Below are 13336 nucleotides of genomic sequence, written 5' to 3'. Positions count from 1 at the left end.
ACATTGTTAACTTCACTAAAGTCATACCTACCCAAATACTCAGAATGGCCGTTGTCTTCTTGAGGCTTTTCAGTATCTCCTCTTTTCCTTACCTACCCTAGCAACCTTTCATATATATATTTTGGTTGTATACACTATCTCATCAAAACCATGCAAGAATTAGGACTTGTTTAAAATTATGTTTTAATTATTTTGAGAATTGACGTTTTATAAAATATATTTTAAAAAATAATATAAATAAGTATTTTTTAGTCTTGTTATTTTTCAAAATAATAATTCTAAAATATTTAAATTTTTTTTATTTTTTATTTTTCAAAAAAATATTTTATAAACTTTTTTAAAATTCGTTATTTTTTGTTTTTTAAAAAATAAAAACTATTTTTTAAATAGGTTGTCAAGAAGGGGAGGGATCAATAATATTGTCGTAGAATAGCATGCAAGTGGAGGTGATCAGATTGGAAGCCCTCAGCATCATCATGAATGATCAGACAGATGAACAATTCTAAATCCTCCAACACTGGGACAGTCGGCGGTGGACACATGTCGATCCCCTTTTCCACGATGCTTCGCTTCCGACACTCTAACTAAACCCTCCGTCACCGCCTCTGTTTCCCCTTCTCCCCTCCCTCCATTATCAAACTCCTCTGCACCCTCGCTACCTTCCTCTTCTAGGGTTCCCGTCCCTTTTCCTCTCTTCGCCCTCACCCTGTCCTCCCAACATTAGATGCACAGAGGACGTTCCTTCTGATTTTTTTTGGGCTGTTTGTTTCCAAACAAAATTTATTCATTGTGCTGCTGCCCATCCGCATAATCCTTGAAATTTGAGTTTAATTGTGCTCCTTAGCTGCTGAGAGTTATATCTTTGCCTTGTTTGACAGTCCGTGTTCATTATCGCTCACACAGGGGGATTGTGTGTGTGAGAGAGAAATGGGGCACGAGAATCTATCGTCTCAAAAGAGGGGCGGTGGAGGTGGATTGCCCACGTCCACCATCGCAAACGGACGAGGTCGTGGATTTTCCGGCTTACCGCGTGGCCGGCAGATCCACAAGACCTTCAACAACATCAAGATCACCATCATGTGTGGCTTCATTACCATCTTGGTCCTTCGCGGCACCATTGGGATTAATTTTGGTAGCTCCGACGCTGATGCTGTTAACCAGAACCTCATCGAGGAGACCAATCGGATCCTCGCTGAGATCAGGTCCGACAGTGATCCCTCTGATCCGGACGAACCTGTCGAGACCGAGCTGAATCCGAATATCACCTTCACCCTTGGGCCGAAAATATCAAATTGGGACGAGGAGCGGAAGGCTTGGCTGGATCAGAACCCCGAGTACCCCAATTATATCAAAGGTAAAGCTCGAATCCTGCTTCTCTCTGGTTCGCCGCCAAAACCTTGTGATAACCCAATTGGGGATCATTATTTGTTGAAGTCGATAAAGAACAAGATTGATTACTGTAGATTACATGGGATTGAAATCGTGTATAATATGGCTCATTTGGATAAGGAACTTGCTGGGTATTGGGCAAAACTGCCTATGATACGGCGGTTGATGTTGTCGCATCCGGAGGTGGAGTGGATTTGGTGGATGGATAGTGATGCTTTCTTTACCGATATGGTTTTTGATCTGCCATTGTCGAAGTATGACAAGTATAACTTGGTTCTTCACGGGTACCCTGATCTGTTATTCGAGCAAAAGTCTTGGATTGCAGTGAATACAGGTAGCTTCCTGTTTCGAAATTGCCAGTGGTCTTTGGATTTGCTTGATGACTGGGCTCCCATGGGTCCGAAGGGTCCCATTCGTGAAGAGGCAGGGAAAATATTGACCGCAAATCTGAAGGGAAGACCTGCATTTGAAGCAGATGATCAATCAGCCTTGATATATTTGTTACTTTCAAAGAAGGATCAGTGGATGGATAAGGTATTTCTCGAGAATTCTTACTATTTGCACGGTTACTGGGCTGGCTTGGTTGATCGATATGAAGAGATGGTTGAGAAGTATCATCCAGGTTTAGGTGATGAGAGGTGGCCGTTTGTGACACATTTTGTGGGTTGCAAGCCCTGTGGAAGCTATGGAGATTATCCAGTTGAGAGGTGCCTCAGCAGCATGGAGAGGGCTTTCAATTTTGCAGATAACCAGGTGCTTAAGCTCTATGGGTTCAGGCATCGTGGTCTGCTGAGCCCTAAGATCAGGAGAATCAGAAATGAGACAGTTACTCCATTGGAGTTTGTGGACCAGTTTGATATACGTAGACATGCTCAAGCTAGTGAATCCAGAAGCTAGAAGGAAAAACATGTTAAAGGGGATTTGGTGAAAGTTCACATGTAAGTTTACTTATTTTTTTGTCTTACTTCTTTGAGAAAGGCCAGGATAGAATTCATTCCTGTCATGTTTGAGTGATTAATCAGTAAGCAAATTATATTTACTGGTATCATGGATACTGAGATTCCTTTGTTTTCCCGTCTGGGGCATGGATTCATGAAATTATGACACTTTCATTTGAATTTTGTTGTGACTTGATATGAGCTGAGTACTGCTTTCCTTCTACATTAATGTTATATCTGAGAAGTACACCAAAAGGTGATGTTTCCACTAGAGAGCAAAGAGAATGTATTGTTTTGATGAAGCTGTCAATGTGCATGAATCAGTGAATACTTTTGACATCGGCCCTACCACTTGTGGACCGGACCCTGACAGGGATGTACTTTCACCGAGTTGACAAAAAAGTTGCAAGGGGCAGATAGGTTGCTTTAACTTTGAAGCATATTGCAATTGATGGATGTTTATCAACAAAAAAGATTACTTAGAATCCATTTGAAAACGTTTCAGTCAACACAATTCTGTGTTGTCATATACGCGGCAACATCTTTCAATTCCGAAAGAGTCTTGTTTAAAAGTATGGTTGGTGAAAATTACAGCAGCATGATATTTGGATAGCTTGCTTCAATTCAAATACTTGCTTCATTAATGAAAAGGAGATCTTGGAGGTATAACCGGTGGGTCATGGAAATGGATACTTCCCTTCGCATCATTGTCAAGCAAACTGCTAATACTTTTACTGTTTCACGGGAAATCTTAGATAAATGAGTCTCAACTCAAGGGGAAGAGTTACAGGAAAATTTACAGGCAAGTATGAATTTTTATTTTTCAATCCCTCTCGATGGAAGAGAGAATCTTGGCAGATTCCCGATTGAAGAGACAGTTTGATCTGGATTATTAAGTTTATTCAGTTTTAGTTGGCAAAGTTGTTGAGCATGTAGGAGTTCATCTTCAAGAATGGGCAACCTATTCTTCACGACCACACTTGGTAAAAGCACTAACCTGTAATAGATTTTATTATTTACGAATTACCTCATGGAACCAACAATCTAATGATTACAATGGCAAAGATTGTACAAAATTGAAGAGGATTATAATGAGTGAATTCCGGCACGATGGAGAGAAGACAGACAAAAGCATCAAAGATTATGGAGGGAGAGGATTATTTAAAGAGACAAGTGGTTTGACTGAGGATCATATACAGGTGAGAAAGAATCAGAGAGGCCAGAAAAGCTAAGGAATGAGATGCTGTTCTACGCAGCAAACAAAAGCACGGGGACCCAAACGGCCCGATCCCAGTCAACAGATTCCTTCGCCGTTAATTTTATCAGCAATTCGGCTGCCAACTAGGAACAAGACGATCATCGCACTTGGCTTCCGTACGATGCCGAATGCTTATTTTCGCTTTAATTACTTCACAAGACGCTTACACTTTACATCAACAATAAATATTGAATATAAGAATATTTAAGATATTTATTGAAATATTTTTCTCATCTCTCCCGTTCATTATTCTCTAGACTATCAAATGAGATGTTCTGCTCTGTTCTTGTGAGTTTTGGAAGCGCAATGGCTGCATCTGCCCATTGAAAAAATCTTGCAAAAATGTTATAAAAAGTTGGGGGAAGAAATTTCAAGACTAGATATACACGCTTGAATTAAGATAATTGTAGTACTCAAGCATTTAGTTAATCGCAAAAAGGCTTAGCTTGTTTTATTTGTTAATGGGATAAATAAGGCTGAAAACATTGCACTGGCAAGGAAAAAAAAGATTCAAAACGTTGCAATTGGAATTAAACGAGGATAGCATGGCAATGACTACTCATGCGTTTTGGCCAAACGACAATTAGAAGACAACAAAGATACGAGGGTTTAAAATATCAGGACCCTAATCAGCAATATATATGTATATATATATATATATATATGTATATATTAGGACCCTTTTGATACCTAGATTCTAGAAAGAGTGAATATAATACCCAAAAAAAAATTAACACTAAGAGAATCATTATATTTTTACTTAAGAAGCAAAAAAAAAAAAATCAGAATTGTTAGATGATAATTATAATATTATATTTAAAATCTTCAGAATGAACATGATTAATTAACTGCCACTTTCAAGTTTTTATTTTGTTTCAAAATAATTATCACTTTAAGAAAAAACTGCACAATTCTTTATTTTAAGAATAAAATTATTCATTATTTTGAAAAATAAAGATTTAAAAAACTGAATACAGTGTTCATTAAAGATTAGGCTCAAATAGTTGACTCGGGTGGAACACCAAATGTGTACAGATCTAAATCGAAAGTTGTGAAAATATTCGCGGCTGTTTTGGAGGGAAGGGGAAGATATAATCAGACTATTTGGTGACAGTAAACTTGTCGGATGGTGTTTGTCGGAGCTTGACTCTCGTCTCCTCCGTCGGTTGCCGTTCACAAGTCAAACCGAATCTAAGACGGCGTTCTTCTATTCTCTCTGTATCCTGCTCATCCTCTTCCTATTCTAATATTTTCTCATTCCTTCCTTTTCCCATGTACGTACTTCCCGTAAGTTTAATTTAAACGCCCTCCCCTTCCTTTCAACCACCTTTCCTTTACTCATTTTATTTAATCCGTATATAACAATTAGCAACGTTATTTTTATTATTATTATGGTTGCAATGCTTGTTTATGTCAATAATTTTTTTTTGGCCAAATATGTCAATAAATTAATAATATCGAAGTGCATCGACGTTTGACATTAATATTATTAATTTGATTCTTAAGGTAAACCCACAAGGCCACAACAAGTTCGTGGCCTCTAATTGTCAACTATAGAATGGGGTCAAGCTTCAAGGTGATTGGATGGGGGGAGAGAGAGATAGAGAGGGCTTGCGAGTGAAGGGAAGACGTAAATAGAAGTCCGTGTATGAAACGAAGGACGCAGAAGCGACCACGATACTCCTCCTATTTCCTCCTCTATGCCAAACGCTTCAATTTCTCAATCTTGCTTCTGAAAAGCATCGGACTACAGACTCTGCTACTTTCTGCTACCTATCATCCTATGGTGGGAGAATCGCCTTCTTCTTCAGCTGTGCTTGCTATGGACGGTCTTGATGACGTCGAGAACTACGTTTGGGTTAGTTTTTTTCCCTTCACTTGTTTGGTTGCTCGGAAAGTGTAGCTGATAGAATACATGGACGGGCATTCACGTTTTTGGGATTTTGGCTGTATTCGCTTGTAATTCTATTATTCTCTCTTACCATTCTGTTTTGGCTTTGGGGATGTTTTGTGAATTGTGATATTCAGTTGAAAGCAGCAACTTGGTATTGTTAGACGAAATGAATTTGAAAATGCGGATTTCTCCCTTCGCCTTTGAAAAGTCCTACTTCAACTGATCAAGTACCTGTTTGGGTTGCTGGATTTTCAGATCACTGGAAAATCAAAACAACCGCTTGAATACCATTAAAGGCTCGTTTCAATTTCAATTAAATATAATTAACTATAAAAAAAATAGGTTAATATGATTGATTTTGATTATAAGTGATTATATTATCTGTTTAGATATTATTTTTTTAAAATTAATTTTAACTGTATAAATTATTATGAAAGGTATTGCTTTTTAAAATTAAATTTAATGTAATTATATTTAATATTATTAAATTTGTTAAATTTTATTTATGAGGTGACATATATTATTTAATAATAAAATTAAATTTAACAGCCTCCTAAAATTAATTTTAAACATAATTTTAACTCAATAATTAATTATTCAATTTTTTGGCTGTTTGAGTAACTTTTATTAAAATCGATTGTTTTGCCCCAAAAATTGATTATATGATCTATCCAAACAGGCTGTACTCAGTTCTGATCGATGGCTGTGCTCAGATGTTTCCTTCTGTCTCTTTTAATTGCCTTTTTTTGTGTACTGTGTCTGGTTGCTGTGAAGAATATACGAAAAGACAAGTTCTCTTGTTAGCTTTCTTTCCCTTTTCCCTTCAACTGCTTTCTGACTGGTGAGAAGTCCGAGGACAAGAAGCGACAATGAGAAACGTAACTGTATTTTTCTGAGCTGTTTTTCTACCCAAGGGTTAATGGTTCTATAGGCATGCTGCTTCGAAATTAAAAGATTATCTTTGCTGATGTTTATTTAATGACTTATTTTTCTGATTCAAGAAGGTTTATTGCTGTGTCTCTGTTTCTTTTCCTTATGAAAATAGAAAATTGAGAGGATTCTCTGTTCACTGAGCAAGGAAAAAATCTTCTTTATTTTGCATAAGCTTTGATTTTGCTGTTCTGTCAGGAAAGATTGAGTCTTGAATGGTTCGTTTTTGTTGTCGTTAATGTGTCAAAAACGGTACTAGTATTTGTCATCTTGTCTGCTTGCTTATCAAATATTCAAAATGGATTTTTTAAATTTACATTTTCAACTAATTAGCATTTCTAACGAGAGCTTAACACAGTAATGTAGTATCTGGATTTTGCCTGGATTGCAGGCACATGAACAAGAAGGTTTGGCATGGGACACATACCATCATATTTTTGAACTTGTGCATAATGGCAACATGTCATTTCGGGAGAATCGGTTGGAAGAGGTGATATAAAATTTTAATTTCTGGTTATCAACGTTACTTTTGTTGCATTGTGCATGGTTCTTTCAAAATATAGTCTATTAACATATGGTGATTGAATGTCGTTGGCATTTTTTTCCCGCTGTGATCTTAATTGAAGTATTGTGTGATGATCTATAGTTGTGTGACATTGTTTCTGGTCTTCTTCTTTTCTTTTTTTTTTTTTTTGGCATTTCTGGCATGTTTTCTTACCATAATGTTTCACTTATCACAGTTAAGAGAATGCAGCTCTCATGCTCTACTAGTCTAATAATCTACTTGTGGAACATTAGGCATCTGTGATCAATGTTATGGCTAATATCTGAATCAACGATAGAATATCCTTCCTGTGGTGACATTTGAGATTAATAATACAGGCAATCAACTTTTACTCAAGAGCAAATAGCATCAAACCTGGTGATCCTGTTATCCTCCACAACCGATGTGCAGCTTATCTTAGGTTAAGCATGGTTGAACAATAATTGAAATTACTTATTAAAACTTGCCTTTTATCCTAATATTTTTCTTAAATTTTTTGAACTTTGGTGATCTCATGACAATCACAATATCTTTTAACCAGGATTAGCAGATTCTTAAAGGACAGATCTCCATCAGCTTCAGAATATAAACCATTGAGTGGGCTTGATCCTACAATACATGCTGAAGTATGTTCTTTGCATCATCATGTCATGCTCAAAACATAATCTTCTTTCTGAATCAGTTTGTGCTTAATAAATCAACTTTTTATAATAATTTCAGCTTGGTTTGAAGGATGCTGAGAAGCTTGTTGACCTACGTAGTAATTCAGTAAAATCATACCTCTTAAAGGCTAATGCGCTTTTTCTGGTGAGATTTCCTATATAGTGGTGTCAATTGTGCTCTTTGGGAACATTTTCTCCTTTATTTTATTTGTTGACATGTTCTCTATTGAGAAGTGTGTCGCTTGTGTAAGTGAGGGTCTTTAGCTACTTAAGTTACTCTTGGATGAATTGGAGTCGTAGAATTAGACATGAGTGCTATTTTGGTGATTTAGGAGTAATATCAGTAGGAGGAAACGGAGAAAATGCTTTAGTCATTGTTGGTAATTATAGTGAATAAAGTTGGTAGGTGCTAGCACCTTGTTAATTCTCAGTAAAGGGTAACAAAAAAGTGGTACAGTGAAAAATTATTTGATTCTAGTGACTGCATTTTTATCATGTAATATGATTTTGTTATTTTCTTTTGGTTTATTGTACTGTTACTTTATACAGAGTTTCCTACTTGACAACATCAATTAATTTTGAGGCAACATTTTGCTTCATAATGTGACTTTGAAGATGCAGAATCTGCAATGTACATTAGAAGATTGTATAACACCAGATGTCTCGAGAGACCTTTCTTGTGTAGTATCGTTACTGTTTAATGGTGCTAACAGATTAGTTCACCTTGTGTTTGGTTGTGGAATTTTGCTCACCGTTCTACTCCTTGCATTTTTTTGTCCAATTACTTTACGCTCTTGCTTCTGTTTCCTACTCTTTGCCATGATTGTGAAATTTGAATTTACCGGCACTTGACCATGTTTTATATTGGCAGTTAGAGAAATATGAAAAAGCCCGAGATGCAATTCTTTCAGGCCTTCAAGTCGATCCATTTAGGTACTATTTCTAGTCAGTTATCTCCCTTTTGTGAAGTTGTGAAGGTTCAGAATGTAGGACTTTTTGCTGTAGTCTTTTACTTCACTTTGTATCATCACATTCATCTATAAATGATTTTTCATTTCTTTTTGTGCCATGCAGTGAGTCCTTGCAAGCTGGACTTCGAAGTTTGGAGAAGGGATCTGCTAGTTTGATGGGCATGAATAGACATGAAGAACAGCCAGGCACGAGTACTCACGGACAACCAGAGCGCACTGATGACTTTGATTGCACTGTTTGCCTGAAGTTGTTATATGAACCTGTTACAACCCCTTGTGGACATTCTTTTTGCCATTCATGTCTATTTCAGTCAATGGATCATGGTTAGTGCTTACATTTTATTTTCCTTAGGAACCTGCATATTCTATATTTTATTGATTCTGGTTCTATTTGTCAGGCAACAGATGCCCATTGTGCAGGACAGTTCTTTTGATCAGTCCTAGAACGTGTTCCATCAGGTAGTTACTACCCTATGAGATTTTACAATTCACGACTTAAATACTTGTGTAATACAGCAAACTACAAGAAGATTTAGAATTAGTGTCTGCATTTTATTTGCCAGGGTAGTAGGATTAGATTCAATGGTTCAAACCTTGAACTATAATGTGTTGTAGTTTTATAGGCTTATATGTGCCAAATGCATGGCTGTAACAATTTTCTTTATTTCTTGAGCAACTTTTCTACACAAAAAATGTGATAATTAGAGCTCAAAATTGTAGAGAAAAAAATGTATGTTTTTGGAACCTATTTCGGTAGTTTAAAAGGCCCTTGAAACAGATAACCTTTTCCCCTGACAGGTATCTCATGCCATTTGCATATGTTACTGGATCATGAGCGCTCCTCTAGAAATTAGGTTTAATGTTGGCGCCAGTTAAAAGTTCTAATAGAAGTGATGCAATGTTCTTTTTTTTCTTAAAAAGAGAAAAAAGAAAACAATTATTTTCCTGTGGATTATTTCCAGTGTGACATTGAAGAACATCATACAAAAGAACTTTCCGGAAGAGTATGCCAAAAGGAAGCAAGAGCATGACAGTTTGACAAACTTTGGCGTGGATTTGATTCCTCTTTTTGTCATGGATGTTGTCATGCCATGTCAAAAATTTCCACTCAATATATTTGAACCTCGATATAGACTTATGGTAAGTTGGTCAATAGCTTCTAAATGTAAACAATTTAAAATTTTCAATATACCTGAGATTTGTAAGTTGCTGATTACTTTATTGTAACTTCTCTGTGAAAAACAGTAGGGTCATTTTTATGTAGGAAGGTCATTTAGAAGCTCCAACTAGATGCTAGATAGATAGGGACACATGCCAAATATTGGTGAGTAGGTGTTGTAATCATCATTCAGGAGGCAATACATTTGATTATGATACTGAGAAATTGAACACGCATGTACACGTATGTGCTGAGGGAAATAATTACTAATAATAATGTCCTAGAAGATGTGTATATATGAATAGGTTGTGTTTATGTTGTGATATCCCAATCGTTATCATATTTCTGATTTCAGTATATACCCTTTTCTTTTTTCAAAAAACAGGTCAGAAGAATAATGGAAGGGAACCATAGGATGGGAATGGTAGATTAGTGTTACTGGTCCTTTTCTTTCACTTTTCCTGCTTAAGGCATACTGGACTGACCAAGTCGCTCTGTTACTTTGTTTGCTTTGTCTATCATGCAGGCTATAATTGATTCTACAACAGGTTCCTTAGCTGAGTATGCTTGTGAAGTGGAAATTACAGAGTAAGTGCTTGTCATCGTTTGCCACAGAAAAATACTCTGCATACAGGTCCTTACTGAAAATCCCTCCTCGTGTATTTTTTCATGTTTCTAATGATGGATTTTTTTGATTGTGTAGGTGTGAACCACTTCCAGATGGACGTTTCTATATAGAGGTGAATATATAATTTGTGATTTCTTTATGTATTTGTGTTGACTGAGCTATAAATCTTTATTCATTTTGTGGAGAAGTCTGGCAGTAATGTGCGTCTTGCTTTCAAGTCAACTTGCTAGAACGATATTTCTATGTTTTCATAGACTGCTTTATAATTTGGCTCTCCTAATTTGGTGTCAATAGTCCTAGGAAACTTCTGATGCCTATAAGAAATTGTGTGTGTCAAGTTTTTCTAATATAATCCCATGTGCTTTAAAAAAAAAAAAAAAATCAACCGTGCAGATTGAAAGTTGCAGGAGATTCCGCATCATCCGATCACAGGATCAAGATGGGTAAATTATCTTAACACGTCATCTTCTTGATCCGGCTGCTTATTTTTAAGGCATGTGGCTTTATTCCTTCCAAATGATTTGTGCAGGTATCGTGTTGCAGAAGTTGAATGGATACATGACATCATGCCTCCAGAAGGAAGTAGAGAGAGACAGTCTGTAAGCTCACTGCTAATTATTCACCAACTTTATATTATACTAAATTAAAATATGAAATGGGGAACTTTTCAACTGAGCTGAGTTCCAAAAACTCTTTAAATTACTCAATACTTTTGCCGAAGTGTTAAGTTAAGCCACAGCTAAGTCTGAGTGCCCTGAATTGGATGCATCGTTGTAAAAAGTTTCCATCCTTGTGACTTTATTTCTGTGTTGTTGCAGTTACAGGAATTGACATATGATGCAGCTGAAACTGCTCGATCATGGATAAGAAGAGCCAAAGAAGCAGCAAGAGCTAAACAAGGTAACATGTTGGAATTTTAGTTCGATGACACAACAAAAACATACACACACTTGCACACACTCTTGCAGGGTTTGCAGTATTTAACCAGAGAATCTCAAGCAGATCATAGAAGACTCGAGAGAATCCAGTCTGTTGAATTGACGATGCCCAGTCAGAGAGATCCAGAGCGCTTCAGTTTTTGGGTGTGCACTAATTCTTGTTAACTATTCATACCTTGGGTCCATCACTTGAAAATACAATTTTTATTGCTTCCATTCTTGAAAACTCCATAGTTTAATGTGGGCTTGCATTGTGCTGCAGCTTGCTTCCTTGTCAAAGTTGAGGCCTCAAGAAAGATTAGATCTCATGGGCCTAAGAAATACCGGAGAGGTAGTGACTCATTCTTTATATAACATTAAAAGGAATATATCAGAAACTCAGAAATGGGGCAGAGGAATATCTGTAATATTCTTATATAGGCCATGGGTTAAACTTGTTTTTACTCTTTAGTTTCAAACTATCTTAAGGGAGCTTTATCTGTTCTTCATTGAACATATCCTTAACAACAACAACAACAACAACAACAAGCCTTTATCCCACTAGATGGGGTGAGCTACATGGATTGCAAGACGCCATTGTGCTTTATCATTTATCAAGCTTTTAGGAATATTCATTGAACGTATCCTTAATCCAGCTTTTTTTTTTTGGATAAATTGGAATGTAAATTCCTCTTCATGTTTGAAAACATGTGTCTTGTTTCTTTGTATGTAGAGGGTTAGGCGTGGACTGAATTATCTGGGAGCAGAGGAACAACGCTGCAGAATTCAGTAAGACAAGCAGCGGCAATCTACCATTTTTTTACAACAAATGTGCATCTCATATATTGAACCAAGTCTAATTAATATTTGGGCTGGTTAGAGTTTTTATATTACATATAATTATATATAGATTTTGTATGTTGGTGTCAAATTCATATACAAGTCATTCAATTAATATTCCATTTTTGGCCTCATAAATGGCAGTCCTGACCTCTTGTAAGAACAGCATGGGGCTGAGCCTAGATTTTTCAATTTATTATTTATGTACAAAATGTTTTCCATTACTTTTATTCATGTATCATTCTTGTCATTGTCAGTGTCAGAAATTAACGGAGGAAAGTGCCAAATATCATTTAAAATTTGAAAAAAAAATAACGAAATCAATAATCTAGTACAGCGGAAAACAGTTAAAATTGGGAGAGTGCAAAAGCATAAAATATAAACGATAAAAAAAAAAATTCCAATCTTTACAAAGTGTTCATTCATTAAAAAGGTAAAATTTAAATATTATTAAATTATAGCTATTTACAGATCCTAACCGCTATTAAATTCTGAAATTTAACATGTAAATAATGAAGTTTAACTTATAAATATGATTAAAGAAATAATTATTTTTTTCGTTTAGGACTTGATTGTAATTTTCCTATACTATTATATTTCAATAAGTTAATGATTAAGGTAATTGTTAAATGCCAAACTGGATTAAAAGGTCAGAAACACATGATTAGGCCATTTGGTTGAAGCAGGAATGGTAAAAGATAGATGGAGACGAGAGTCAATAAACTACTAATTGGAATGATGATAAATTAATCCCCAGAAGAATTAGTTTTTTTTAATTATTATTATGCGCTCATACCCACCCACATCAAGAAAAAACACAACACGACAACGTCAGACTTCAGTTTGGTGCTCTGCTTCTATTTTTAAGAATTTTAGTCACCTAAGATAATCACCTAAGATAATCATGAAATGGAATTTCAACCCAACTAAATTAATGACATCTTCATACTTTTTTCTTACACTTTTAGAAGTCTGATACCTTCCCTTTGTTTTGACATTTTTTTCAATTTAGTGATCATGCAATGTCTTAATCAAGCTTCATATAAATGATATAATTCCGTGGTTCATTCACAGAAAAGTTATGTATGCCTACTTAATTAGTCTTAGTTGAATCATTTGCTTATATTTAAACCTATTTTCATTTTTCAGCAGCTTTGCCAACAGTTTTGTTGCTATTGTACCTCTTCAAAACTTTATTTTTTAGAG

At 35.8% G+C, this 13336-nt stretch overlaps 2 protein-coding genes across 8 annotated transcripts; both read left to right on the top strand.

Annotated features, from left to right (window-relative positions):
• The first annotated feature begins 446 nt into the window (after positions 1 to 446).
• Positions 447 to 2507, top strand: LOC129320860 (probable xyloglucan 6-xylosyltransferase 5). Its single transcript, XM_054966515.1, has one exon. It carries the CDS (start codon positions 928 to 930, stop codon positions 2284 to 2286), a length of 1359 nt encoding a protein of 452 aa, XP_054822490.1. The 5' UTR covers positions 447 to 927; the 3' UTR covers positions 2287 to 2507.
• A 2135-nt stretch (positions 2508 to 4642) lies between these two features.
• LOC129321082 (uncharacterized) lies at positions 4643 to 12354 on the top strand. Of its 7 annotated transcripts, none has more exons than XM_054966812.1 (19): positions 4644 to 4859; positions 5092 to 5443; positions 6801 to 6899; positions 7292 to 7374; positions 7495 to 7579; positions 7674 to 7760; positions 8487 to 8548; positions 8690 to 8910; positions 8985 to 9045; positions 9549 to 9726; positions 10131 to 10169; positions 10272 to 10333; positions 10449 to 10485; positions 10767 to 10816; positions 10903 to 10972; positions 11192 to 11273; positions 11376 to 11455; positions 11574 to 11642; positions 12024 to 12354. In XM_054966812.1, exons 2-19 carry the CDS (start codon positions 5234 to 5236, stop codon positions 12081 to 12083), a joined length of 1635 nt encoding a protein of 544 aa, XP_054822787.1. In that variant the 5' UTR covers positions 4644 to 4859; positions 5092 to 5233; the 3' UTR covers positions 12084 to 12354. The 7 variants fall into 7 exon arrangements, with proteins under 7 accessions (XP_054822788.1, XP_054822787.1, XP_054822786.1 ...); XM_054966811.1 differs by having other exon boundaries at positions 4644 to 4872; XM_054966813.1 differs by lacking the exon at positions 10131 to 10169 and having other exon boundaries at positions 4643 to 4872.
• Positions 12355 to 13336: the final 982 nt, after the last annotated feature.

The sequence above is a fragment of the Prosopis cineraria genome, unplaced genomic scaffold (assembly GCF_029017545.1).
Source record: "Prosopis cineraria cultivar Desert tree isolate PC_DT_omini unplaced genomic scaffold, ASM2901754v1 PC9, whole genome shotgun sequence".
Lineage (NCBI taxonomy): Eukaryota > Viridiplantae > Streptophyta > Magnoliopsida > Fabales > Fabaceae > Prosopis > Prosopis cineraria.
This window is presented reverse-complemented; position numbering and strand designations above follow the sequence as displayed.

What these genes read in the sequence shown, in the direction of transcription:
- LOC129320860 (XM_054966515.1), top strand. Translation starts at nt 928, where the DNA reads ATGGGGCACGAGAATCTATCGTCTCAAAAGAGGGGCGGTGGAGGTGGA.
- LOC129321082 (XM_054966812.1), top strand. Translation starts at nt 5,234, where the DNA reads ATGAAACGAAGGACGCAGAAGCGACCACGATACTCCTCCTATTTCCTC. An exon ending in CTTCAAGTCGATCCATTTAG is followed by an intron (nt 8,549 to 8,689) that starts GTACTATTTCTA and finishes TGTGCCATGCAG; the next exon opens with TGAGTCCTTGCAAGCTGGAC. An exon ending in CGATCACAGGATCAAGATGG is followed by an intron (nt 10,817 to 10,902) that starts GTAAATTATCTT and finishes TGATTTGTGCAG; the next exon opens with GTATCGTGTTGCAGAAGTTG.